General features: G+C 51.9%; 1 protein-coding gene across 1 annotated transcript; it reads left to right on the top strand.

Annotated features, from left to right (window-relative positions):
• Positions 1-169: 169 nt before the first annotated feature.
• On the top strand, positions 170-26,969 carry PTPA (protein phosphatase 2 phosphatase activator). The gene is made up of 10 exons (XM_039561477.1): positions 170-256; positions 2,379-2,479; positions 3,657-3,743; positions 8,665-8,790; positions 9,519-9,636; positions 11,124-11,223; positions 12,078-12,202; positions 12,683-12,783; positions 17,235-17,342; positions 22,360-26,969. Exons 1-10 carry the CDS (start codon positions 232-234, stop codon positions 22,432-22,434), a joined length of 966 nt encoding a protein of 321 aa, XP_039417411.1. The 5' UTR covers positions 170-231; the 3' UTR covers positions 22,435-26,969.
• The last annotated feature ends 582 nt before the right edge of the window (positions 26,970-27,551 follow it).

Here is a 27,551-nt window from a genome sequence, read left to right as displayed (position 1 = left end):
CGCCTCCGCTCCCTCCGCGCTCCCGTCCCGCCGCTGTGCGGGCAGCGGAGGCCGCGCCCTGCACAAACATGGCGGCGTGGGCACGACGGTGGCCGGCAGGAGCCGCTCCGCCGTGCGGCAGCCCCGGGAACGACGGGCCCGCGCGGCGTGCCCTGCTCAAAGATGGCCGCCGGCGGCTTCGGCGTGCGTGGAGGTGGGAGGTGAGGGGCGGCCGGGCCGGGCTGCGGGAAGATGGCAGAGAGCGAGCGGCGGGCAGGTGAGGGGCGGCCCGGGGGTTCCGGGAACCGCGGGGCTGTGGGCTGCGCTCTGGGCCTCTCAGGGGCGTGCTCGGGGCCGGGGAGCTCCAGCGCAGGGCCCGCGCTCCGGGGGTGCGGGGCCGAGGGCGCCGGGCCTGGGCTGCGGGGGGGGGGGCGGTGGCAGCAGCGCCCGGCCCGCGGAGAGGATGGGAGGGGGCTGTCTGCTGAGGGTGTGGAGGGCCTGGGGCCCCGAGTCTCGGCACCACCCCAGAGCGAGGTGGGTGGTCGGGACTGGGCCTCTGGATGCGGGATCCCTGTGAGCCCCAGCCTGGTCTTGTGACTGGTTCTCGTGCTGAGCTGGGTGGCTTTTGGCGCTCTAGAAGGTTGGGGCTTGACTCCCCCTCCCCACACCATGACATTAGCCTGAAAGTGTCCCCTCTGGCCAAGCTGCTTCTCGTTATAAAGCTGACCCGCCGCGCTCCCGTCTCTATCACACCAGTAGATTTGGACTCCTATGTATTCATCCCAGAATACTGTAACCCCTGCAGCCCTCACTGTTTCCTTCCTTGAGTATTCCTGGTCTCCTCACCAAGAGGAGTTGCACAAAGTGTGGGTCAGAAGCATTGATGGCTGAGAAACAAACGCAGAGGAATGAAAGGAGTTCTGTTAAGGGCAAACACCCAGATCAGGACACTGCCCTGGGATTTATGTGTCACCTGCACTTGTCGTGATCATGGACATGTCAGTGTTTGCCTTTTCACATCACTGCTTGGGAGTTTCTCATTGTTTTCATGTTATAAACTCTTAAAAGCAGAGCTCCGTTGTTACGGTGCTAGTCGCTGTGAGTTGTGTGCTGAATTTTCAGAAGAGGGACACACCTGTCTGTCATTTAATTTCATCACGTGCTGTTCCTCTCATGCTGGAAGTTTTGGTGTAACTATTGCAGGAATGAGCTGAACATCACAACATCCAGGCCAGGAAATGAGGTTGAATTTATTCTGTGCATGGGGAATGTGAAAGGCAGAGAAGTCAAATGACTGTCAAAGGTTGTATGACAAATCTGTAGCAGACTCTGTGTGGTTCTTGGGACTTTGGATTCTGTTTAATCTGATCTGCCTGCTAGAGAGCACTGTGGAAAAGGCTGCTGATGCTTCTGGATGGTGTTTTCTCTGTAAATGCAGCTGATGATATTTTAAGGAGTTGGAGTTTGGTGGTATTTGTTAGGGAGACAGTGCCTGAACTGGCTGGGTAGTGGAGAGCAGTTGCTGGAGTGTGTCAGGACAGCTGGTGCTGAATAAGTGACTGCAGATTTTCTGCGATTAAAAAGGTGGACTGAGTGACTCTGACAGGATTCATAAATTGACATTAGTGCCCAGGTTCCTTGACATTGCTCTCTGCACTGCCTCTTGCTATTTAAAGTTGCACTTACAGCAGCATAATACAAATTACTTTAAATCTCTTGGAGCTTTTGTGGTTCTGCAGGTTGGGACCTGGGTTCTGTTGCTGGGGCGAAGAGCCCCTCTAGTTCATTAGCAACTCACATTTGCATTAAATATTGCATCCTGGGCTCTGAGAGAGCTTTGAAATTAAATGATCTTCACAGTTTCCACATGAAAGAGGCTGTGTCCCATCATCCCCCAAGCCCTGGTGCTGCCTGGACCAGGGCTATGGCTCTGGGCTGCATTTGCTGCACTGCTCCAGCTTGTCCATGCAGGAATTATCCTTTCTAGAGGAATGAAGGTCAGGCTTAACACCTAAAAACAAGGCAGAGTTAGTTTGTAGGAGAGCTCAGTGCTTCAGCATGACCTGAGGCTTGGCTGCACTAGACAGAAATAATTAAACTGGCTGGATGTTGCCTTTGTTATCTCCTGCACCAGTCTCTCTGTCTGAATGGAAAATGCATCTTTAACAATGAAAACAGACATACTGCTTCTTTCTGAAGGCTTGCAGTGTCCTTAGGAGGATGTTATCCATGGATTGGGTGGATGTTGGTGAGGAGGACTTGGTGAGATTACTGCCCAGCTGGGATGGATTTGTGTGCTTTGTATCTCCTGAGAAACAAATGTTCATTTTTAAGAAAGAAAAATAGAGGATTTCTCCTTCTCCAGTGCCTGTGTCTTACCTCTCTTTTGCATCTCCCAGGTGCCTCTGAGGAGGTGGCTCCTCCTGTCCAGCAATGCTTCATGGTCCCCAAAAAGGAGATAAATGTGGTTTCTGACATGGCCAAGTGGAAGCGATCTCAGGTACGGCTCTGGGGACAGGGAAGACTGGCAAGTGCTGCTGATCTTTTGGTGGCAGCCAGGTCTGGCCTGGGAACAGCCAGGAAGTAAAGGAGGTTTGGGGAAAGAATGGGAAATAATTGAATTTGTGTTTTAAAGCAGAAGAGTTGGTGCTCGTTTGTAGGAAAATTACTTGGCGCTAATGATTACTGCTCCCTCCCAGCAAGTTGGATGAGCAGCTGGTGACTGTTTCATTCTACCTAGCCTGTACTTTATAACCAAACTAGATTTACCCAGCCCTGTTTGAGCTCACCTTAAACATGGTTCTGCTGCCTGGCCCTGGTAGCACCAGCCTGGGCTGGCTCCTTCCCACTGTGCTGTTCTGGAAAGGACTCTAGAGCCGAGCCCTTCAATTTCCCAGATAATTTTTGTTTACAGCCTTTGTGGAGCTGGTGGAACAAGTAGGTTATTCCCTCTCTGCCTTTGAGGGATTGGGGTGTTGGCCCAGACCTGTCCCACCTCTTAGGAGCAAATTCTTGCTTGATGACTGACGTGAGATGTCTTGAGAGAAGCTGAGGTTATAGCCAGGTGTCAAGCAAACCTCTGGGTGCAGCTTCCAATTTAAGTCTCCTGGGTTTAAAGGTGTTGCACCTGGTCAGGATTTCGATGCAGGGAGGGAGAAGTGGCATTCTGCTGCTGTGGAGCTGCACTGGAGATGATGCATCCAAAGCAACAAATTTAAAGAGAGGAGGAGTGAGGAGCCTGGGCTGTCTCCCACTTCCCTATCATGTGTGAGCACGGGGGAAGAGTCTGAGGGCGAAAGGGAAGATAACAGCACAGGTCTGGGAGGAGCAGTGCAGAGCAGGGTGCCTGGGCACAGCTGAGACTCTGCAGAATTGAGGAGTTTGAATTTGACCTGATAGGAGCTGAGGGAATGATTTTGGGGTCAGTGTGAGCATTTTTAGGATTCTCCTTTCTGTAATTTTCGCAGCGATGCAATCGCCACCTGCCTTCCGCTGCCAGGGCTGCCAAAAAGAGCAGTAACTTCACAGCAAGCCCTGCACTCCTGAGTGTCTCCAAGGAAGCAGTGTTGTGTATTGGGAAAGGTTCTCTTGGGGTGCAGGATGCTCCTGTGCTGTGTTTTGTGCTCAGACAGAGCCTGGGCTCTCACTGAAGCTCTGCGGTCTCACTGTGTTCACAGGCATACGCAGACTACATGGGCTTCATCCTCACTCTGAACGAAGGCGTCAGGGGCAAGAAGCTGACCTGTGAATACAAAGTTTCAGAGGTAGGAGAAGAGTTTGGATCCTCTTGTTACTCCTTTCCTGCCTTTTTTTTTTTTTTTTTTTTTTTTTTTGGCTCTACAGTGAGTATTTTGTGGGTGAGGAATGAATTGGTAGCTTATCTGGGAGCCAAGGGAGAATGAATGTGGTTGGGTTATGGTTGGGGATGCAAATGTCAGGGTGCCATCTTCCCACTGGATGCAGAGACTCTGGATGTGCTTGGTGGACAGGAAATTGAGCAAGTGGGCAGAAGCTGGTGGGGAACCAGTGATGCTTTGAAGATGTGATATTCCCTCCTGCTTGCAGGCAAAAGGCTGGGATGTCTGTACCATTCCTGTTCCCCAAGTGGTTTTTCTGTAGGAAAATCTGTGGGCAAACCACTTCTCTTCCTGTCCCTCCTCATTGCTCAGACTGTGTTAGCGGCACCGATCTCCTCAGCCCAGGCTGTAGCTACACTGTGCAAGCTCTGGTTTGACAGCTGTGATCTCAGGGTGTGTCACTGGCTGTACCTGCCCTGCCCAGGGTCGTGCTAAAGGTCCCAGGGGCTGCAGAGCTCACAGGGGTGCTGGGTTGGGCTGAGAGATTGCAGCTGGGCTGGGAGGTTTAAACTGTGGGGCAGGATCGCCCCTTCCAAGGTGTTAAGCAGAAAGCACCTGGTTTTTCCCTTGCATGAATATGGGTGTCACTTGTCTCTGCCTGCTGCCATAGCCAATTTTAATGGCTGTTCACCTTCTCAGAGCACAGTGAGATCACTTGGAGCCAGAGGGAAAGGGCAGGCACCCTCAGTGGTGTCACTGCTGCCCTGAGGGTTCTCTGGGTGCTGCCAATCCACAGAGCACACACTGGCCACCAGCTTTGCTTCCTTGTTGCACACTGGATCCCCCTCCCTTGTTCTGCGCTGCAGTGAAGAGATTCTTGGGTACATTTTTACTGATCAGGGTTGTGCAAGAAAGCTGAGAGTGGTATATAAAGATCTAGGCAAAATGGGCAGCAGACTGGGCCCTGTGTTTATAGCTTCATTCTGATGTGGGAAGGCAGCTGATGACGGTGTTTAATCCAGTCTTCATGTTTGAAGTACTGTGTTAAGTCCAGCCGTCCCTTCTAGGAGCCAGTGTGTGAATGAGAATCTCCCCTGTAGTTCATGGAGGGGATCAGGGATAATGAGTCTCTCCCTAACAGGCTTTGTGCTCCCTTTTTGTTCCTTGCATTTCACCTTTGAGTTTTGTCTTTGTCATGATCTCGCTTGTTCCCAACCATTCACAGAGCACTTCTAGGGAAACAGAGCATTAAAAATGAATAAAACAAAGTGGGGGGGGGAGGAACCCAACCCTCTTCGACAAGCCCTTTGAGCTGTCAGGAAAAGCTGTACCAGGGCTGTGCCTGCAGAAGAGCCCTCTTGGAGTGAATGTTTTCCATCCATGGTCCCAGTCCAAGTAACAAACAAGAGACACAATCCCAACTGCCTGGGAAGTAGCAGGGAACAAATCTCATTCCCCACACACTGAGGAGAGCAGAAGCCTGTGACTTGAGGCACAGGTGGAGCATCCCCAGGGTTGTCTTGTTGATGAGGTTGCTTGTTCACATAGGCTCCTTTGTAGATCAAACTGCTTATCTGTGCTTTTAAAGGCTCAGCCCCTCGTGGCCTCTTCTTGCATCTCTGCCCGGCTTTCTTCTCTTTTGCTGTACCTGCTGCCGATGTGCTTTTGTGCCATCCCATCTTCCTCCCTGATCAAATGCCAGGGGCACCTTCCTTTGGCAAATGACCTCCTGGAATCCTTTCTGCTGAATGCATATCCTCTCTGTGACTTACTGGTATTGCTTTGCCATGGAATAAAAAATGGAAGTATGGTCTGCTCTGCTTTGAAAGAGACAGCTTAGTGATTTCCAGAGAGTGTGTGTCGATACCAACCTTTCTGCTGGAGCAGGAGCTGGATCCTGTGGGGGCTGAGCCCCCTTGGAGACTTGCTGAGCTTGCGCTGCTGCTACTGGCACATTGCGTGGAGCTGTCCAGGGTTTGCTGGAGGCATCTGACAGGCTCTGATAGCAGACTCTGGCACAGACACTGTGTCTGGCACAAGGTTGTGTGAGTGATAGGCTGTGACCTGCCTTCCCCTCCTGGAGGGAGTGCTTTCCACGTGGGGATCCATCAGCAACTGCTGGGGCTGCAGTCTGGGGCAGTGACTTGGATCAGAGGAGCAGTGCAGTGAGGAGGAGGAGGTTAATTTTGGCCATGCAAGGAGCAGAACTTCCCTTCAAACAGCCCAATGCACTGGGGGAAACTGGTCAATCTTGTGGCTTTGCTCTGCTTCCAGGAAGGAAGTGGAGGAAGCAGCAAATGCTGATTTTAGCAGCTCCCCATTCTGACAGGACCTGAGGAGCCAGGAGGGGGAGAGTTGGTTCCCATGGGCAGCTTTGGCTGCTGTGATGCCTCCTCAGCACCTCTGTCTGCCTGGCCCCTGCTCTTGAGAGCTGCTGACAGGTCTCTGCTCTGTAGGAAACCCTGTGGTTTGCCTTTGGGACTGGTGGCAGACTCAGGGTCAAGGAGATGCAAAATCAGCACAACAGGAAGAGCAAGGAGAGCAGGGGGGAGGCTGTCCTTGCTTTGATCACTGGAAAGGTAAAGCAAAAATAGAGCTTAAAAACCCAGCCAGGCAAAACAGGCTGCAGTGGTGTGCTGATGGCTGTGTTCCCATAAGCTCCTTTCTCCCCCACAGGGGTCAGCCCTGGATGTACAGGCTTCCTCTGCTGGACAATGGGAAGCTGCTTCTTTTAGTTACCCCCTTTTCAAAGGGCCTTGAGCCCAAAATGAGCCGCATCTCTTTAATTATTTATTGGTGTGGCTGAGCCGACAGCTGGGTCCTGCTCTCCCGTGTTCAGTGGGGCTGGGCTTTTAATCCCTTTAAAACCAGCGAGTGGGGAAGGGGAGGTTGGACTCTGCTCCCCAGGGAAGGAGCTGGTCCGTGCCAGCCATTTATCCAGGCAGCACCGAGTGCTCGTGGAGAGGGTTTGAAATACGGTGGCTGCTCATAATGAGCTGCTGGTGCCGGCGGATAAATCACCAGCACGATTTAATTATTTAATGCAACCCAGTGCTGGGGATGCTGTTGCTTAATTGGAGGGGAATGCAATAGCCAGGAAGGAGTAGGGCTGAGTCCAAACCTGGCCCAGTGCAATGGGAATGTGTTTGTTTCCTACGGTGTTTTGGGAGCAGGGAGCTGGAGCAGAGGGGGCTGTGCTGCTTTGGTCCACATGCATCTGGGGCACTGGCCTGTTAGTGCCTCCAGGGCCACCCAGAGCTTTAGGCCGTCTCGTCCCTTGGCTTTTTTGTGTTCTCGGTGTGCTCAGGTCTTGTCCCAGTCTCTTGTCTGCCTCAGTGGCCAAATGTCGAGTTCCTGGGGTGGGAGGATCCCTCTCCTGCTTGTTCCCACCATGTCCTTGGGGTGGCACCTCAGGAGTCACTGTTTGTGGGAGGCTGTGTCTGCCATGAGACCCTTCCTCCCAGCAGCAACCTGCAGCTGGTTCACTGGCAGCACAGCTCTGCCATGCCTGGCTCTGCCCACCTCCTTCAAGTGGCACTTCAAGGGCTGGAAACTTGCTGGGCTCTGCTGTTTCCTTGTCCTCCCGTCAGCAGCGTGAAGAATTGAACCACAGCCCAGGAGACCAGCCAGCTTCACACGGTCGATGCCTCCAGCAAAGTCAAACCAGCCGCCGCTTCTGCTGTCCTCTTTGTCCCCTTGAAGGAGGAATCCCCTCTCGAGACAGAGGAGCCTACATTGCCCGGGGCCTGGCCAGCTGCTGTGGCGGCTGACAGCTCTCCAGCTGCTTGGAGTCAGGCAAGGAGGATCCCAGAGCCTCTGGCAGGCTTGACCAGTTGTCAGCAGAGCCTCCTGAAACTGTCTGGAGCTGCTAAAAGTGCTGCCTGTGGTGTTGCCTCATGGTACGGGGGTTGTAGGTGTTCCCCAGCCATTTGGGCCAGGCAGGGAGAGGGTGTGCACTGGCCAGCCCTGGTCTGACAGCACAGCTGGAGACACTGTGCTATGTCACCTGCTGCACCTCTTTTCTCTTTCTTCATGGCCACTCTCATACATCCTACGTGGGTCCCTCACTTCCAGCACTGGGTGTGAGAAACATCGCTGTGGTCTTGCTGTTGTTGCTGTCTTCCCATCAGCTTTGTGTTTGAATCGAGACATTTCTCTGAGAGCTTCTCATTCCTACTCTGATGAGAGCACTGATGGGCAAACCAGGCTGCCTCTTCCCCTGGATAGGTTGTGTTTTGCCACATGCAGTGGGTGTCCCTGGGCTGGAGCTGCCTGGTGGTCTGGCTGGTAGGAGTTTGAAGCAACAGGAATCATGCTGAGAGGGTTGACTTGCTGTACAAATGTGTCGTGGTTTAACAGCATCTGCTGCTAATCCTGGCTACTGAGAGACACTTAGGGAGGGCCTTTAAATCACATCATCAGCCACTGGTGAGGATGCATAGCACTGTATACATGCTATTCTTTATCCTGTGGGGAAGGCAGGACCCTTAAGATGTAGAGCCTGAGTTATATGTTGGAGGTCCCCAAATTGTGTAGCACTTCCCTGCCTCTCAATCCTGTGAGGGCTGTTCTACAGCTGGGAGCTTGCTGTAGCTCTTCTCCAAGAGATTTTGGAGCATGGTGCTGTTACAGCTCATGAAAGACTGTGTGGGTGACTGGGGCTCAGTCTGCCTCAGGCTGGTCTTTGTACTGGACTGATCTCCTGCAGGGAAGAATGGTTTTTCTGTCCCCTCTGCATTTTGAGGAGGGTTGGCACAGCCCATTTCCACGTGCCCTCTTGGGAAGAATGGTGTGGGCTTTAATGACTCCCATCAAGGGGAGAGATGTTGGAGACTGAGGGACTGCTATTTTATATCACTGTGACCCCTCACCCTCTTGCTCTCTGTAGCCCATTGAAAAGCTGGTGGCTCTGCTGAACACCCTTGACAGATGGATTGATGAAACCCCACCAGTGGATCAACCTTCTCGCTTTGGGAACAAAGCCTTCAGGACCTGGTACGCCAAACTGGACCAGGTGAGCAGTGTTACCTGCAGCTCCCACAGAAGGGCAGTGTGCCCAGCAGGGGTGGGAGAATGGCTCTGTCACTGTGTGGCAGCCAAGCAGCTCACAGAGGAATTGCTCGGATAAGCCTTGAAGGATCCACCTCTTGATATGCATCGTTTGCCCCTGACTTGGTGCTGTCTTTTCCTCTTGTGAGAGCATATGGGCCATGTAAATGCTCTTGGCTGGGTCTCCAAGTTCTGGATGAGCTACAAGGGCTGTCCAAGCCCAAGGAATTCCTTTGCTTTGTAACTGCCCACTGTGTCACAAAATGAGAGAAAGACTGGGGAAAACTGCTCGAATTCCTTCAGCTCAGAGCACTTGCCCTGCACCAAGCTCTGTGGGTGGCACAGCCCCAAGTCCCCACAGCAGTGGCCTTGCAGCTGCTCTGCTGCTCTAGTGGTGCTTTTGTCCTGGAGATGGCTCAGTGGGTAACTGGGTCAATGTACGTGGGTGATGAGGCTTTTCTGTCTTACAGGATGTGCGTGGCCTGAATAGGTCTCAGGACAAGCTCTCCCTGACTTGTTCCATCTCTGGAGATGACTTCTCCAACAGGAGAATTTGCTTGTCTCTCGTGCTGCCTCTGGGCATTGCAGAGCACCATTGCAGCCCTCACTCTGTGACAGCATCTGAGCACAGGGTGCCTTGTCCCTGGGGACGGTGACAGGTGCTCATTTGGGGGAGTCTTTTATGTCTTTCAGGAGGCGGAAAAGTTGGTGTCAGCAGTGATTCCCAAGCATTTGGCTGATGCTGCCCCTGAAGTGGCTGTGTACCTGAAGGAATCTGTGGGCAACTCCACCCGCATTGACTACGGCACAGGTACCTGGGCTTGCACACTGGCCGAGGCTGGGTTTGTTGGGAAGGGACCCTTTGGAGTCGGGTGCTGTATTTATTTAAGTATATCATTACCACTATTTTTAGTGCCAGCTTGAAATGAACACCTTCCTTCTAGGGCCCCCTCACCCCTCTGCCCTGTGTGGGCTGTGACTGAGAGCTGGGGCTGGGAGCTGTGCTAGAGCTGTGACACCCTTTCACATCTCATCCAAGGAAATGGGAACCAAGCTGTTCTGGGATGAGCTGTAGGACCTGCTTCACTGCATGCAGCAGTCCTGCAGCAGGCAGTTTAAAGGGATAAAATATACTGGCTTGAATTGGAACTAGAGTGAGAAACATGTTCATGTTCAGTGGGAGGTGTCCCTAGAGGGACATCATAATGGCCTGGTGGTCCCTAGAAGGGAATCACTGCTTACAGAGGGACTTGGAAATCAGAAGGTAGAAGCACCTGAGGAGATACTGAATTGCAGGTTGAAGTAACCACACAGGCTTCAGTGAGAACTAAATACAGAATTGTCTATGTGCTCTGCTCCTCTCTGGAGGATAGGTGTGTCCTCACCAAAAGGCAGGAGAGCAGGATGCTGTGAGTGTAAGGAAACATGACTTTGGACTTGGTCAGGGAGAGGAAGAGGAGGCCATGGATAAAGGCTTTAAAGGATTGGAGGCTGTGCAGTGCTGGCTGCGGCTCACTGGCACCAGGGGGAGATGTTGTCCTTGGAAAGGGACTCGATGGATGGGGTTTGGTCAGCTCAGAGAAGGAAATTCAACCTCTCCTCCCATCCCGTGTGGCCCAAGCCAGGGGCCCATGTCCCAGCTCACGGTGTCCAGACTATGGGTGCATTTTATCCTACACCAGCAGCTGCACCTGCCCATTGTGCGGAGCTGCTGATCTTGTACTCTCCCTTCTTCCACAGTCCTTCCCACTAAAACACATTTCTGGGTTTGCTGTTTGTTTCTTTTCCTTGCTGTTTGCTGGAGGACCAAGCTGTAGAGGCTCAGCCTGAGATCCCAGTACCTTCTGGGACAGACTGTTCTGGCAGTGTCATGGGATCTACATCCTTCTGACTCTGAGATATTTTTGAAGCAGGAGGAAATTTGTTTGCTTGCAGATGTGAGGTTTTCTTGCATCCCCTGAGCAGATGACTCTGCAGTGCTCCACTTCCCCTGCTGTGGCAAGCTCCTGGGAAAGTCCCTGCCTTGCTCCCAGCATGCCCAGTTGGAGCTGTTTTTCCTTAAGAACTTCTTCTTTTCTCAAAGTTCGTGATCACCTTATGAAGGTCTAGAAGGTATAATTTGGGTGGGTGCTGCAGGGGGATGAAATATTGTCGGCTCATGGCATTAACAGTGACAACAGGGTTGAGAGCAGACTGTGACTGCTGTGATTTCTGAAGAGCTGTTGTGGTGCCCACAGAAAGGTTGTCCTGGGGGCCAGAGACAGCTGTGTCATGTCTCTTTGTGTCTTTTAACTCCAGGGCACGAAGCTGCATTTGCAGCCTTTCTCTGCTGCCTCTGCAAAATCGGTGTGCTCAGAGTGGATGACCAGATGGCCATTGTCTTCAAAGTGTTTAACAGGTGAGGTAATGGGAGGAGAAGGGCTGGAAGTATTGGGCAGTTTGGGGGGAAGGGTAGAATGGGAAAGCTGAAGACAATTTTAGACAAAATTAGGAGCAGATGTACTTTTTAATGGACTGTACACTGACCCATTATAACTGTCTCCAAAAGAGGTGATGGCCCCTTGTCTGCCAGAGGCAGAGTGTCCTTCTGGAAAGTTACTTTAGTGGAGCACAAGTTACTGAGCTCTGTGGGTGAGGCTCTGTGCTTTGTGATAGACAGGAATATCTGATCTAACATCTCTTCAGGCATCATAAACAAAAAAATGTATGCAACTGGCAGGCCTCCACTGCTCCTCTACATGTGTTTCCAGCCCAGGAGGTAGAGTTGATAGTGATGAAACTGGTGGAATGGGTGTTTGGAGTCTGGAGATCTAATCCCAGCCATATCACTGGTGGCATGGAAACAATTTCCTTCGATAGTACTTCCAGCTTTAATTTTCCACCTGAAAAGTGGAAGTAGTGATTGCCATAAGGCAGAAAACTCTGCTCTTTTGGAAGTTGGTGAAGGGATGTGAAGTGTCAGTGTTTTCACATAACAGTGGGGATGAGGAAAGATCTGCACCAACATAAGACATTGCAGATGAAATAAACTCCTGCCACTGGATTTCTCTGTGCGTTTGGTGTGAGGTACCAGCAGGCTGCTTTCTATGGCAAAGGAGCTGAATATATATTCTGTGAACTCTGCTGCATGTGGGGGTCCTGCTTACAAGTGATAAAGTTGTGTCCTTTCCCAGACAGACTGTTCTTGTCCTCACATAAGTCAAAGACAGGAGAAGGCCTTGCCTTAATGCTTCCTCTTCTCTTTGGTCTCAGGTACCTGGAAGTGATGCGAAAACTGCAGAAGACCTACAGGATGGAACCTGCTGGCAGCCAGGGCGTGTGGGGCTTGGATGACTTCCAATTCCTGCCTTTCATATGGGGCAGTTCCCAGCTGATAGGTACTAATAAAAATCTTCTTGTGTCCCAGGTTGCCCTTTCCCCCATCTGTCTAGGTTCTAAAGATGATGGGACTTGGTGCTGACTTTTAAATTCAAATATGTCAGATTTGTGTATAATACAGCAGGAGAGTTTGGAGCTTGGATTTTTTTTTTTACCTCAGCTTTCTAAATAAAGCTGGTTGGGAGATGGAAGACTTCCTTGTATAGTACTTCTGTCTTTATTGCAATGACTGCAATGAAGCTTTTTAAAAGGAGAGTCTTGGTTTTGGTGCTAAAAAGTGCAATTTCTGCTCTGGGGAGTTTTGTACCTGCAGAGGCACTGGAGTGGGAGATGAGATAGAAGGGAACAACTCTGTGCTGCCTTTTAAAGAGTTCTGATGGGAGGATTGTGTTTGTGGGGCAGGACAACACCTGGTTGAACTTGGTCTCAGGAGGGATTTGCCATACAGGTTACTTGCTATTGTCTCTTACTCTTTTTAGACCATCCAAGTCTGGAACCTCGGCACTTTGTTGATGAGAAGGTGGTAAATGAAAACCATAAGGACTTCATGTTCCTGGAGTGCATCCTCTTCATTACAGAGGTGAGGAATGGAAGCTTTGTCCCATAGGGACGTTCTCTTGACATTAGATACTTGGTTCTGGTGGTGGTTTTCTCTTCCTCCTTTGCCTGTTTGTTTGCTCTCGTGGAACTGTGCAGATGAACCATTGTTGCGTGGCTGAGGTGTTCTCCTTGAATGAGCTGAGACAGGGATGTTGAGAGGAAAGTGTAATTGAGCTGGATGGGCTGTGGGTTGTAGTTGAAGGGAGCTGTAACAAGTGCAAACAAATAACCTTGGATCATCACTTGGATCAGTCAGTGGGAGCTTGGATGGAGAAGAGTGTTTCCTGCAGATACACTAGGAAGATGAAGTAGGAGCTGCAAAATGACTGGGCTTGCCAAGACAACCTCCCTTCCCTGCAGCCCTCGGGTGCTGCCTGGCAGCCCTGGGCCTCCCCTTGCTTAGGGCAGGCTCCCAAACTCCTGTGCTGCTCTGTCTCCTCCAGCTTCTACCAAAAGAGTTGCCCATTAAATGCACCTTATTTACAAGTGACCTAGAGCAGAGGTGGTGCTGAGATTCATTCAGCTGGCAGCACTCTCAGGACTGTTTCTGCTCAGGCACTGCAGGACCCTTGCGAGAGGGGCAGGTGATCCTCAGCTCGTTGGCAGCCATGGGCTGCTTCTCAGTGAGGGAGCTCATGGCTTACTGCTGTCAGCATCAGTGGAGGATTTGGCCGTGTTTCTCCCAGTTCCCTCACTGCACAGTCTGGACAGGGAGAGCAAGAGCTACCCGCTCTGTTGTGGTGAGGGATTTCTTGTCTCTGGCAAGAGGGAGTTGATGGGATTAATTTTGAAGGACAGAGTGCGGTTCTTCCCCTTTGTTCTGTTCGCTTTCCCCCTCCTCGCCTGTCTAGTTTAGTGATTAGATGAGAAGGGAGGTTACAGACTATGAACTTAGCCTTTCATGTAGGAAATCTTCATAGGAGCCTTTGGCCCAAACCCCAGGAGGTGCTGTGTCGAGTCCTGCTGAATCTGGTAGGGTTTGTTGGTACTCAGCACCTCACAGGGTTTAACCCTTAATGCCAAGATAAATCATACCATGGATAGCAAAGAGGTGCTGGTGGAAGAGATCAAGATGAGGACAGGAAATCAGGAGCCAAGAGGGTCAAAGATTTATTTTAGTTTAGGCCTCTGTAATATCCAGACAGTGCACTGACCTGTTAAAAACATACATCTCTTGAAATGTGTGTAGAAGATTCTGCAGCTCCCAGTTGACAGGTGAAGTTTAAAATACCCAGCACCATCCTGCTGCTTCTGCCTGCAGAAAGTCAGATTTTTAGTAGGCTTTTCAAATAAGTGATTTGAGTTCCTTTTTCGAGCATTTGTTGTGGGTCATGGAATTCGGTGTTTCTTCCGAGTTCCCCAGTGCCACCTGGTGGCAAGGAGCCCTCTTGGCCCTCCTGCCGTGAGCTCAAAAGGACGGCAGCAACCTGCATTACCAAATCTATGGTATGTTCAATGCATCTCCGTGCGGGTACTGCTTCATTTTTTAAAGATTTTCCTTTTAAAACTCGGGGTTTTTCCGTCCCAAGCGCCCAGGAAGGCCATGACTGCCACTAGGGGGGGGCGAGGCAGCCTCAGTGCCCTCCAAATGCTTTCTCTCCAAAAACAACAACAAAACAAAATAGCAGGGAAAAAAGATAGAAGGGATTAAAGACTTTGATAAATGAACGATATTATTTTCTTCTGAGCTTGTCGTCTAGAAACAGCTCTCCTTTAAAGGTGTTAAACATGTAACAAACACCACAACAGTTCCCTTGGTGGGTCTGGTACATTTTACCAACATGAGAGCAGGTTTTGTTTCAGACTACAACTGAGAAAGGTTGTTTTCTGTCAACTGAGAGAATATGCTCTTGAGCAGATACTGCTCTCAGCCCCCAGGTGATGTTTCAGGAATATGAATATACGCTGTTGTGGTGTTTGCCACGTGTGTATTTAAACCCCAGGCTCTTAAAGCAGCAGCAAGATGATGTCCAGGCTGAACCCACCACAGCATCCTCCTCAGAGCAGTGCCCAGGCACGGCACTGAATCTTGCATGAGCTGACCTGATGTTGGAAAATCTGCAGGGTGGGTTTGGACCTGAACACGTGGCTCTGGAACAGGGTGAGGATTGCAGAGCTGGCTGGGACTCGAACTGTTCCCCTGCTGCTGCCTTTGCCTGCCAAAGGGGTGTGTGGGGTACCTGAAGGTGTGAGGATGAGGAGGGTTTGGGAGCACAGGGGCTGTGGAGGGCAGTGATGCAGGGCTGCCTGTGTGTGTGCAGAAGAGGGGAGCTGGGTACACCCCAGCTGTTGTGGGGGATCGGGGCACTTGCCCAGATGCTCCTCCGAGAGCTTAGGGCAGGCAGCAGGAATTTCAAGCTTCAATCTGGCTTCTAAATTTGGGAAGGGAGGGCTCGGGTTTCTGCTGGAAGGGAAGGAGCTGACAGGAAAGCACGGCCTCAGCCGTCCCCCTCCCCCCTGCACTGACAGAGGAACCATTTACAAAAGGCCGATTCTCTTGGGAACCGAGAGGCAGGAACGCCACGTCTGTGAGTAATTTCCTGCTCAATATGGCTGCTCTGACTCACTCCGTTCCCCTGGGGTCACTGCGGGACTGCAGCGCGCTTGCCGCCTCTCGCTCTCCCCCCCAGCTCTCCCTCTTCGCCCTTTGTGGCTGGAAGGAGATGATTTTTTTTTTTGTTCCCCTTCTCATCCCTCTTATTTTTCCCACCCCAGCTTGAAACCATAGCCAAGCCATCCCTCAATGGGTGTCCTGGGTGAGGAGGGTCACAGTGGTGGCTGTGCCAGGCACGAGCGTGGGACTGGCCAGCTGTGCCTGCCTCCTCCGTGCTCTCTGGCTTGGGAAGGGGAGAAGAGTGGGGTGGTGGTGGCTGATGCCAGCTGTGGCCCTGTGAAGGGCAGGGATGCTGGGGGAAGGTTTGGCTTCAAAACCCAGGCAGCCAAACCTCCTGTGTGGAGAGGGGAGGCTCTGATGGAGCTGCCTGGCTCGGAGCTCCCTGGCAGCCACTGCTTTGGGTGCCCGCCGATGCCAAGTCCTGTGCTGGGTAACGTGCTGGCACTGCCAGGGAGCGCCGTGCTTTGTGTGTGTGCACATTTCATCTCGTACCCATGAGGGAAGCGTGTGGCGGAGGGGACAGGGAGCAGCTCATCCGTCATCCCTCAGCTCACGGGAACCTCCGAGGGGAAGTGGAGATGCACCCGCGCTCTCCCGGCACCAGGCACAGCTGCAGACCCACTTCCCCCGCTGCTCCAACCCCAAGGCCAGTGGGTTTGAAGCACATCATCCTCCAAGCAGTGGGGTTTTTGGGTCCCCCCACCCTCTCCCTCTCTTTCTTTCTCTGCTGCAGGCTGGTGTCGCACAGGCATTGCAGAAAAGCAGCAGCATTTTCCCAAAGCAGATTGTTTGGCCTTGCTTGCTTGTTTAGTGGGCATGGAGGTTGTTTTGGAGGCACTTTTCCCACCCTCTCTCCAGGCCTGTGCGTGCACAGAGGGAAGGGGTTAGTTGTTTGAGCCCCAAGTCGGGAATGAGAGTCCAAGAGATTCCTCTCTCCCCACGCTCCTCTTTAGCGTGAGCTTCGGCCTTGTGGTTTCTGATGTCATGGGAACTTTGCTCAGTCAGAGTGGCTGTGTTGTATTTCTTTTTCTCCCTAAGGGTCTGTTTTTGTTCATGGAGAAGAAGAGACAACTGCCCAGGGAATCTACATGTAACTGCCCCTGATTGCAGCTTCCCTCTTGCCCTCCCTTCTCCAAACTCCTCACCCTGGGAGGAGAAACAGTGGAGTATAAAAAAAAATTTAAAAAACCATTTAAGGCGTCTGCTGCAAGCCAGCAGCTCACAGCTCTGGAGCTAGTTTGGGGAGCGTGTCCCCTCCTGCTTCCCCTAGAGCCCTCCTCAGCTAGAGGCAGGTGTGGAGTGGGCTGTGGACACAGAGCTGCTGCCAACCTGCACTGCCCTCTGTATTCAGGGAAGGCAGCGACGGTTGTCGCTGCTGCTTGTTGTTGATCTGAATGGGGAGTGAGTCATTTTCTTGGAAAGCCCAGCAGTGTTGCACTGGGAGGTTTCTGGGTAGAATAGGAACAGCGTTGAGCCAAGCTCTACTCGGGGGGAGAACAGGACTTATGTGGGGCTTTTTTAATACAGTCATTAAAAGAGAGGTGTGCAGAGGGAGGTCTGATTAGGAAAGCGTGGCAGGAAGAGGCTTAATTTTATCAGGGAAGGAGGGGAGCTGGATTGCCACGGTTTCATATAATGTGGCCACAGCGGAGGGAGCATGGAGGGAGGGAGGGAAGACGCAGTGAGGTGGCTGGTGCGTGGGTCACTGGGCTTGGTGGGAATGTTTGCTTGGAGAGAGTGTGAGCGTGAGTCACTGCTGGTGCATGAGCTTCCTGGCTGGCCTGGCTCCCTCAGCCCTGTGCTTGGGTCTCTTTCAGATGAAGACAGGCCCCTTTGCTGAGCACTCCAACCAGCTCTGGAACATCAGTGCCGTGGCCTCCTGGTCCAAGGTCAACCAGGGCCTCATCCGTATGTACAAGGCAGAGGTGAGTGCCGTGGGCAGGGGGAGGCTGCTCAGCCACACACCTCCTCTCTTCCACAGTACCATGGGTCAGCTCTTGTGTTGCTCCAGGTGTGGGGATCCCATCACAGCTATTTGTTACTTCTTGCTGACTGTGGCTTGGGAGCCCTTGGCCATTCAGGTGCTGCTGGCTAGAAGGAAGCTCCTGCCTCGTGTTTGCCCCAAAACCAATCCCAAAGTGGCCATTCCTTGCAAACGTGACTTTTGCCAGGTCTTGTGTTACCATAGTGCAAGTGCAGATCTCCAAATTAGGGCCAATGTCTTGACCGGCTTGTTCTTCTGGTCCACCACTATTTTACCAGCTAGAGGAAACTTATTTTAAATTACCATCCCATGTTTCAAAAGCCCCAGAGCAGGCTGAATGCTTCTTACTGATTTACCCTTTCTACAAGCCCCATCTGTGACGTGTGCCAACCCAGCAAGGCCACAGCCACCTCCCTGGTTTGGCAGCCCTCCACCCACCAGCTCTGCTGGCGCTGCCCCAGGCTTTCCTGGCGAACCCTGACCTGGAGAACTGGGCAGTTTTGGCTCTCCCTTATCTTCCTTCCTGCTGAAGCTAACCCTGGATTTGAGGAAGCAGGACAGGAACCGTCACATCTGGGAGTCCGGAGGGAATGGTGCTGGCTCTGCAGGACGCACTGGCTGCACTAAAGCACTGGAGGAGCAGGGATGGTGCAACTCCCTCCTGGCACCGGAGGAGACCGGTGGTGCCTGAAGGAGTTAATCCCACACCCTGCAGTGCTGCTGGTGTCAGCCGTGCTCCTGTTGGGAGCTGGGACAAGCTCCTGTTGCTGGGACACACAGGCTCTGCAGGCAGCTCTGCTCAGGCCCAGTGCACAAAGGGGTTAACTGTGCCGAGCGGCCGCTCCCTCCCCCAGCCCTTCCTCTGCACTGCACATCCTGTGTTTAGGTTCCAGGCCACATACCTCTCTAATCTGTGAGGTGTCACTCCCAGGCCCACTGGCTCCTTCCGCCCCCAGCTCACCCCCAGCTCAATTTTCCTCCCAGCCTCCAAAGAGGAGAAGTGGGGCTGGGGGCCGACCCCCTTGCCTGGCTGCTCCTGGGAGGGGTGCTCTGGGCTGCTCCTTGGAGAGAGGGGTGTCCCTGGGCTGCAGCTCCATCACAGGGGCTGGAGACACTGCCTGCTGAAAAACCCTCAGCTGGAGGCTAAGGTATGAGAGCTGAGGGGTCTGAAGGGAGCACTGTGAATGCCTTTAAAGTGAAACATGAGTCTTCTAAAACCTAGAGCTTCAGTGTGGTCTGCTGCTGCCTCAACAGCCCTGCCGTGGTCCTTCCTTTCCTTTGGATCAGTTCCTTCACAAGCTGGGTACTCCCCTGGCATCCCACATTCCCCAGCATGTTCAGGTGCTCCTGCCTGGTGCCCCACATGCCCTGTGCCATGGTTGCTCCCACCTGTTTGTGGCTGGAGGAGCTTGGCAGTGATGAGCCCACAGTGCAGTGCACACATTCACTGACGTTTTGGGGCTGCCATGTGCTGGCAGATCTATCTATCCCCTGGCTGGAGACAGCACAGCTCAGGGATCCTCTAGAGACTGAGACATTCTTTGGCTCTTCTGCGTGCACCCAAGACATGGTCTTTTCTAAAGGCCTTAATCTGTTTTGAGTAGCAAAAATTTTCTGTGTGAAAATGCTGGATCCAGTACTGGTAGGTTTCTAGAAATATCTGTGAGGTAGCTGTGTCAAAGGGAGAAGGCAAAAACTGCTGGGAAGGGTAATGACACTAATTTAGGCTGAAGTGTAAAAAACATTGAGTCAACCAAAGAGCTTTAAATTTATTTTTTTGCCTCAAATAATATTTGTAGGTCTTAAAGGACTAATCATAAAAACATGATCCTTGTGCAGTGTTGTCCTCTCCTGGCATGGCATGGCCTGGCATGGAAGCTGTGTTCACCTGGATGGGCAGAGGAGAGGGGGCACTCCTGCTTAGGAGTCCTCAGGGTTCTTTACAATAGATATATCTTCAGATATAATCTGTTCTGGGGAGTTTTCTACCCTGCTGCTTGCTCAGCCAGTTCCTGCCTGTCTTGGGAGATGATGGGGGTGTGGATGTGCACATGGCAGCATGGCTGGGCAGAGCTTTCAGTTATGGTGTGCCTGGCCCTGCAGGTTACACCAACATTTGCAACTAGAGGATCTCTTTGGCTGATTTTTTGGGAATGATGCAAGGTTAGGAGTCACTGAACCCTCATCCTTTGCAAACTGAATCCATCTGGGTGTCTTAGGCCAGGTACAAAGTCACTGCTACAGACCTTGTCTCTTTTCTGCTGGCTCCCAGCGTATTTCTGCTCTCTGTGTAGCCTTCACCAATGCAGTCTTTCTGGAATTAACCACTGCCAGCATTAGCAGAAGAGAAGTCAGCAACACCCATCAAGTGCTGACATGGGTCTTTGTCCAGCTCAAGGCAGGCAGCTTCTGTGGCAGAGCCTGGGGCATGTGATGGCAAAGAGAGGGAAGGTTTGGGGTTGTGGTGTCACTTTGTCTAACTGGCGAAGGTGAGAGCAAGATTTCAGGTTTTATTTGTTTTCCCCTCCCTTCTCCCTGCCCTACTGATCACCCATTGCAATTAGATCAGGTGAAATCAGACACTCATCTGGAGGCTCCAGCTCTGTGACACGCCTGGGGAGGCTGGAAAGCGCTGGGTGCCAGACGGCGCCGACCGGGATTGAGTGGAGGCAGCAGCAGAGGACGGGGTCACTTGCTGGAAACAGACCAGGAGAAATCCCACTTGGTGGGAGTGGGGCAGCCCCCAGACCTAGTTCATTTAAAAAGCACTCCAAAGGCTTTATCTCTTCTCTGTCTCCTCTATGGGGTGACTTTAAACAGCCGACAGAAAGCTCACATTTGTCTATGTGTCCAGGAGCTGTGGTCTGGACCAGGCACTCCAGGGTGGATGAGCAGTAGACTGAAGACAATGTGTCTTCAGCTCTGTGTGTTTATGAAATCCTGAATGTGTCTATTTATAATATAATGGGTGAAGACGTGTTTGCTTGAAAGTCCAAGGTCTTTTCTTATTCTCTCCATCAAAGGCAAGTGAAGAAGTTGACAGAATGGTGTGGTTAAAGTAGCAGCCTTGATGTTTTTCCCCTGAGCCTGCTTTTGAGTCTCCTGACCTTTCCTTCTCTGCAGTCAGTCAGGAAATACTTTCCATTGTAACTAATCTAGTTCCAGTTCCATCTTTAAAGGTTGGAGTTGGTGCATGAATCTGCTCCCCAGTTGAGTCCCAAGCAGACCTTCAGTGTGATCAAGATGGTAGCAAGAAGAAATAAACCTGAAATTGAGCTAGTGTTAGATACAGTTTCATCCACAGCTGATGCAAGGAGGGCCCTGTCGCTTGGTACATTTGATAATCCAGTAAACTCGTGCCAGTCCTTCTGGATATAGGAGAAGTTTCTCTGCTTGTCTCTTCTTGAGCTGGCGATGTGTTACATGGAATGGATACCTATTCTTCCCACTGGTGGTAAGGTTTCTTCACCTGGAGCCCAAACCAGTCTGGTCTTCCATGGGACTCCTTGGAGCTAATTGGGCTGACATTTCTAGCTGTCAGCATCTCCAGTGTTCATTTCTCTCTGCTCTCCCCTCATGTCCCTGTTACCCAGCCCTGCTTCCTCTGAGAGTTTGTGTAAGTGGTTGTGTGGAGAGACGGCAGCAGCTCTGAGCATTAGGAAGCTTTGAAGGTGACGTGGCCTGATGCTCTCAGGATTTACTTCTCCTTGGTGCCCTGCTGTGGAGATTTGTGGGTTTCTGCCTGGCTATTACTCCCCAGGAATGGATACAGCCGTGTTGTGCTTTCACCACCTCCAAACTGGTTTGGCTCCAGTGTGCTTGGAACCAGTTGCCTGACCTTTGGCTCCAAAGGGATTACTGCAGGCCTGGGCTTCTGAGCACAAATCCTCCCGCTTGCCTGTGACGACAGCACGAGGGCAGGGTGCCTGTGCCCGAGTCCTGCCTTGGGGTGAGAGCTGTCTGGAGCACACAGCTTCCTCCCCAGCCCCAGAGTCTCCCCTTGCTGCAGCGAGTCCAGTTTGGCCCCATGGAGAGTGCAAGACTCCTTCCTGTAGAGAGTTGTAACCACGTTGTGGTTGGCAAACATGCACTGCTGCGGTCTCTGTGATGGAGTTGAGCCTGCTCTGTGTCCTCTGTGAGGTTTGGGCAGTCTGTGTCGGCAGTGACTCAAAAACCAGAGTTCTGAGTGGCTCTGCCAGGTGAGTGCTGGCAAACTCTGACGTGGTTATGGACCACAGTCCCTGACCTTCCTGCCATTGGGCTGGTGAGTGGAAGGGGCTGTGCCCTCGGAGCCCTGCTCACTGCACACTGAGCTCGGGTGTAGCTGCAGGAAGTAGCTCTGAGCTAATCTGCCTTGTAGTGGACCTGTATGACTGACCTGTGATCCATTCCTCTGCAATGGGAGGTGAGAATTTCAGGGCTGAGGGGTTGTTGGAAATAGGATCATATCTTAAACTATGGCAGCAAAATCACTGGTGCTTGTCCATCAAAGACCCGAGAGTCTGGAATGCAGTTTGGGCAGTGCCTTGCAGCTGCCGAATGGTGCCTCAAACCCAGAGTGTGGGCACTGGCCTTGGGGATGCCCCAGGGGATTCTGCAGTTCTCAATGTTTGTGGGGTGAAGCTCTTCAAAGAGATCAGTTTGAGCAAGGAGAGTGGTGAGGGAGAAAGCTGCTGACATAGACATGCTGCTTCTGCTCATGCTCCAGGCCTGAATTTCAGTAAGAAAAAGACTCTGGCTGAAGGGAAAGGGATGGGGTTATGAAGTGCTACTGGCCTGAGAAGCCTGATTGGAATGTGGGGAGGGGGGGAGACATGGGGCTGATCCTCTGCCTTCGTCTGAGCTGAGTGGCCCTGAGCTCACTGTCTCCTGACCCTGTGGGCAGGATGCGGCTCTGGCTATGTGTGTAAGGTGGAAATGTCTCCTGAATTCACCTCTCTTTATCTCCCCTCCTGCAGTGCCTGGAGAAGTTTCCTGTGATCCAGCACTTTAAGTTCGGCAGCCTGCTCCCCATCCAGCCTGTGACATCTTAAGGAGACCGCAGGAGGAGTCGAGGCAGCGGAGGCACAGCGCAGTGCTCTTCCTCCTCCCCTCACCCCCTCCTCACCACCCAGCCCATCCATTCCTGCACATCCTCATTGGCAACCACAGATCCAAAGCACTCGCCGGCCTGGCACGGGAGATGGGACCTGGAGCAGCTCCTCCTGCACGTCCTCACCCTGGGGACGTCTCGCCAGCGGCTGAGCCGGGGCCGTGCTGCTCCTCTGTGCCGCATCTGCATGACTGCCGGGCATGGGGATGGGTTTGAGCAGGGGCTGCCCTGCAGCAAAGGCCCTCTGCTTTCTTCCCGAGAGAAAGGGGTGTGGAGGGGAGGAAGGCACGTGTGTATGTGTTGGGCAGTGGTAACTGCAATTTCCCTTTTGAATTTCATTGGAGTTTCCTGTTGCTGTTTGCTTTGGGAAACCACTGCACGGGGTGAGGTGTGAGCCTGTGCGTGTCTTTATCAGCCGGCTCTTGCCTGCACAGGAGGTCTGAAATGGGAAAAGGGAGTTGCAGGGAATGTCTGTGGGTTGTGGAAGCCCAGGGTATGTCTCTCCCTTTTTCTGGGTGAGGAAAGCACCCTTCCTCCACCTCTTTTGCAAGGTTTCCTGGGTCTTCCTTTCCCACTAGGGCCTCTTCTCTCGGGTGAAGCTGGGAACCTTCTGGGCTGTGGGGGTCTGAGCTGGCTCTGGAGCTGGAGGCAAGGTCCCTGGAGGGGCCCAGCTCTGTGGGAACAGCTATGCAAAGACACTGCTTGGGCTCCCTCTAAACTGGCACAAACCCAGACACATTCACACACATCCGTACCTGGGTCCAACCTGCCCTCTGCACTCCCTGTGCTTTGCTGTCCTGGGGCTGGGCTGGCCTCAGTGGCACAAGGTGACAGTGGTTGCTCCTGCTTGGTCATAAATTGTAGTGACAGCCCCATAGCAAAGGAATTTCCTCACGAAGCAGCACTATCCCCAGCTCTTCGAGGGGGACATCCCTGGAGCACAGGCAGCATGAGGGGGCAGCATGCGGCTTCTCATGCATTTATATACTCGTGCTGGAAAAAAAAAGCATAAATAGCCCAGGACAGCAGGTTATACCTGGAGAAAGCTCTTTCCCTTTTTCCTTCCCTGCTGGTGTTGCTGTGCTGGATCTCAGGTAGAGGGACCACACTTGCAATGCCACCAGCAGCAGTGTGTTGAAGGCAGGTAGTCTGGATCACACCAGCAGCATCACTGGAGGGCAGAAAGGGCTGGTGCTTGTTTTGAGAAGAGCTGTCTGTCCATAGGTCTTGTCCAAGGTGGTGCACAGCTTTGCAGCTGCAGTGGGGATGTTTCTTCTTGGGGTTCCCAGGCTGGGTGTGGCAGGGACATGGCTCTGGACTGGTGTTTGCTGGGGATCAGGAGCAGCAGGAATCCTTCCTCTGGCACTCCTGCAGACCATGGAGGGGCTGCCCCCAGCCAGGCTGCTCAGCTTTTGCTGCTGCACTGCTTTACTGCTGGGGTGGGGGGAAGAAACCTGGTTGTGATTTTTTTTTTTTAATTATTTTTAACAGACCCACTCATTCCATCTTACAAAGGTTCTTGCAGGCAGTCAGGGGAAGGAGAGTAAGAAAAGAGTCTAAGTTAAGAGGTGGTGAATTGTCCACAGAGCTGAAGCAGAGCTTTCTGTCACTACAGCTGTCCTGTCTGCTCCTGGCTTGGCCCTGGGCAGGAGGTGGGGGACAAGGAGCCTTTGACCTGCCTGAAACAACACTATAAACTTGTATTTTAAATGAAAATGGAAGACTGGGGTTAAGTCTTCTTTTACTCCTAAGTGGGATGTGTTTTGTCTTGGCTTTCCAAATGGATCCACTCCTGGAATGTTGCTGGAAATCTGTGTGCTTGCTGGGACTTGATGAGTCCATCTTCAGTGGAGCAGCCCGTGCCTGGAGCAGAGACTCACAGTGTCTCCACCTGTGTCCCCTCACATTGCTGTGCCTTTTGGCAGGTGTCCCCATGCTTTAAATGACTCTGCAGCATCTGGCCAGCAATGGCTGAGCAAAAGCATCTGGTTTTCTTTATCTGCCCAAGGGTTGGGAAAACATCTCTCCAGGTCGTCTTGTGGAAATGAGGCTTCCATGCAAAAGGATGGGTGGAAGTTCTGACATTGATACATGGGAGGGACTCCAGGAATGTGGAATACAGCACCAAAATAGGGTGGAGAGGTGCTTCCTTCCCCTGCAGCTGCAGCATTGCTCCTTGGGACAGTGTCTCTGGGCTTGGGACCTGTGGAGGCGGAGGGAGGAGGCTCACGCACAGCTCTGTGTTTGTTGCTTGCCCAGATCTGCACATCTGTCCTGCTGGAGATTTTGGGATGTCAGTTCTCATTTGAGTCTTATCAGCCTGCTTGGGATGTGCCCCCATCACGTGGCAGCCACTTGCTTTGCCTTCCTCTTGCTCCCAGTGACATCCCCCAGGGGCTCAGCTCCTCTGCCCACGCGCATGGCAGCACCCAGGGCTGCTCTGTGTCTGAAGCAGCACTTCCCACCTCCCCCTGTGTTGTAGGTTTAATTAAAGTTTCTGTGTTTTGCACTGGTGACTGTGTTGGTCTCTCTCAGACTGGGTTTGCTCCTGCTTTGGGAGCAGAGCCAGCAAAGCCAAGGGCCGGAGCCTTCGGCACAGGGAAGAGGCCTTGTGGAGGCACTTGCCATGTCGGTGGTTGACCTCATGCTTGCACCAAATTTGATTCATTATTTAACTGCATGATCAACTCCATCCGGTCTGTCTTTGTGTCCTTCCAAGGTGTCTTTCTGGTTTATTGTATGGTTTATTTATTAACTTTTTTGCTGTGTCCACCCCCCATCCCAGCTGGGATTTGGCAGGTAGGTGATGTGCAAAGCCTGATCCCAGGCCAGCAAATACCTCTTGAAGATCAGAGACTCTCATAACCAAAGGATGTTTGAGCCTTGTTTCTGAGGCAGGGTGAGAACTGCAACCTTTTTCTTCAGATGTTTTTCCTGTCCTGCTGTAGGAGCTGACTCAGGACTTCCAGCATCAGTGTAGTTCAGCAGCTTTGTTGGATTTATAATAGACCTCAATTAAATTAAACCTGGACCTTCTCACGAGTGGTTGGAGGTAGCGTAGCTGTGCTTAGCAAATGCTCCTTTTCTTGTCTCTGGGTTACATCTTCTCCATCAACACAGGCCAACTGTGTGAGTGCATGTTGCTAAAAGCGGCAGCAGTGTGGAGGGGTGGATGGTGAGCAGAAATGTCATCTTGGATCACAAATGTTTTCTTTGAAGGCACTTGAATTCGTCTTGAACGTGTCCCTTGGCGAACATGACGCGCAGTGAAGGGGAAGCAGACGTAGTGTGGGTTTCTGGCCATCTTCCCCCTCAGCCCACTGACCAAGCCATTTTTTTTAAAATTCAGTTTTCAGAGCTGGGTCTTTGGGGTTGCCATACGTAGGCCAGTTCGTGTTGCTGTTTAGCAGCTGTTGCCTTCGCACGGGGTGCGTTTCACGAATCGCCATCAGCCTTGCCCTGTCTCTTCTTTCACAGCCCTCCTTCATAAATGATTGCTTGTGGCAGCCAGTGATGGAGTAAGAGTTGAGTGAAGCAGCCTCATGTGGAGATAGAAGTAACAGAATAAAAAATAGAACTACTTAATGTCATTGTTGCTGTATTAACTTGTCCCTGGTGTGTGGCTCAGTTCCACTGTGCAGTGCTGGGATCCTGCGAGTGAATAAACAAAGCAGCCCCCACAGCAGGACCTGTAACATCTGAGTGGGCACTTGCCAAGATGAAGATGCACTTTGTACCCCAAGGACCTGGTGGTGAACCACACAAGAGCCCTGGACTCTGCACTGTGTCTGTGCAACTGCACTGGCTTCCTGAGAGAAGGAAGGAGGCAGAAATGGGTTGGAGAAAGTGAAACTGGTTGTTAATGATAACTGCTAAAGCAACCTGGACTCTACCGCTGCCAACATGCTGGTGGAAACCTTGTACGCTTGAGAAGAATCTTCTTGCTGCTTCAACAAGGACTCTCCTGGCTCAGATGTAGAATTTAACAGGGCTTTTGGAGGTCGTTTCATGCTCTAATAGCCAAGAGGACGTATCTTCATCCTTTAACTTCGCTTCCCCTTCAGTGGATGAGCACTCTGCCCATTGACATTGGAGAAACACCTTGAACATCCTGGGGACACACAGGGTCTTGTGAAATGGTGCCAAACTTCAAACTAGTATGAGCCAACTTGAAAAAGGGCTGTCTGCACATCAGATTCACATCAGTGAGGGCTGAACCGTGATGGGCATCATCAGCTTGGAGATGGGCTTGTTCTGAGGAGCACAAGGCTGTGAGCAGTTTTTGGAGGTTAGAAAAGGCCTTTCGGGGGTGGAGTGGTTGCTTCTGCTTGCTATAAAAAACCTGGGCTTGGGAATGTCTACATGGGCCAGCTCTATGCAAGGCATTAATGCATTTGTCGCTAAAATTGGAACGAGTCCCTCCCCATGTTCCCAGTTGCAACTGTAACACGGATAATAAATAACATCCAAATCCCACATTAGAATTTGGGCTCCTTAATGCTTTGTGTGGTCACACCCATGGAAAAAAGAGTCCTCAGGAGGGGGGTCCTGTAGGAGTGGTGCTGCAGTGCCCCGACCCAGTGGGCACCAAGGTGTAGGGTTAAGTCCTCCTGAGCACATTTTTCTTCCTTTTAGAAAGTAGATTAAGGTTTTGCTGACCCTATAAATGGAGGAAGGAGAGAAAGCAGAGGATCAGTTCTTTATTGCTTCTCCTGTGTTTTAAGGCACCTGGGAGAGATAAACCCAAGCAGACTGCGCTGCACAAGTCAAGGTACCCAGATTTTCCATTTGGACAACATGAAATCCTCCCAGTTTTATGTGTGGAAATGTTGGGGGGTTTTTTTGAGATGGTGAAGTATGTGATGCTGGACACCAGCACCATGCTCTGACAGTTGTTGGGTAGACACAACATTTCGGGCTTCAAGTGCTGATGCTGCTAAAGGGTATCTGTGTTGTACTGTGGCTAAAAGAGCAAAGCATGACAATATTCCTAAGACTTTATGTGTCCTATGATGATACAAACTGTAGAGAAATGACTGGTGTAGTGGTTAGAAGTTC

The sequence above is a fragment of the Corvus cornix genome, chromosome 17 (assembly GCF_000738735.6).
Source record: "Corvus cornix cornix isolate S_Up_H32 chromosome 17, ASM73873v5, whole genome shotgun sequence".
Lineage (NCBI taxonomy): Eukaryota > Metazoa > Chordata > Aves > Passeriformes > Corvidae > Corvus > Corvus cornix.
The sequence above is the reverse complement of the archived record's forward strand: the minus strand, read 5'-3'. Positions and strand labels throughout refer to the sequence as shown.

Coding starts and splice junctions, on each gene's coding strand:
- PTPA (XM_039561477.1), top strand. CDS start 232: ATGGCAGAGAGCGAGCGGCGGGCAG. Junction 2,480..3,656: donor CCAAGTGGAAGCGATCTCAG/GTACGGCTCTGG, acceptor CTGTGTTCACAG/GCATACGCAGACTACATGGG. Junction 3,744..8,664: donor GTGAATACAAAGTTTCAGAG/GTAGGAGAAGAG, acceptor TGCTCTCTGTAG/CCCATTGAAAAGCTGGTGGC.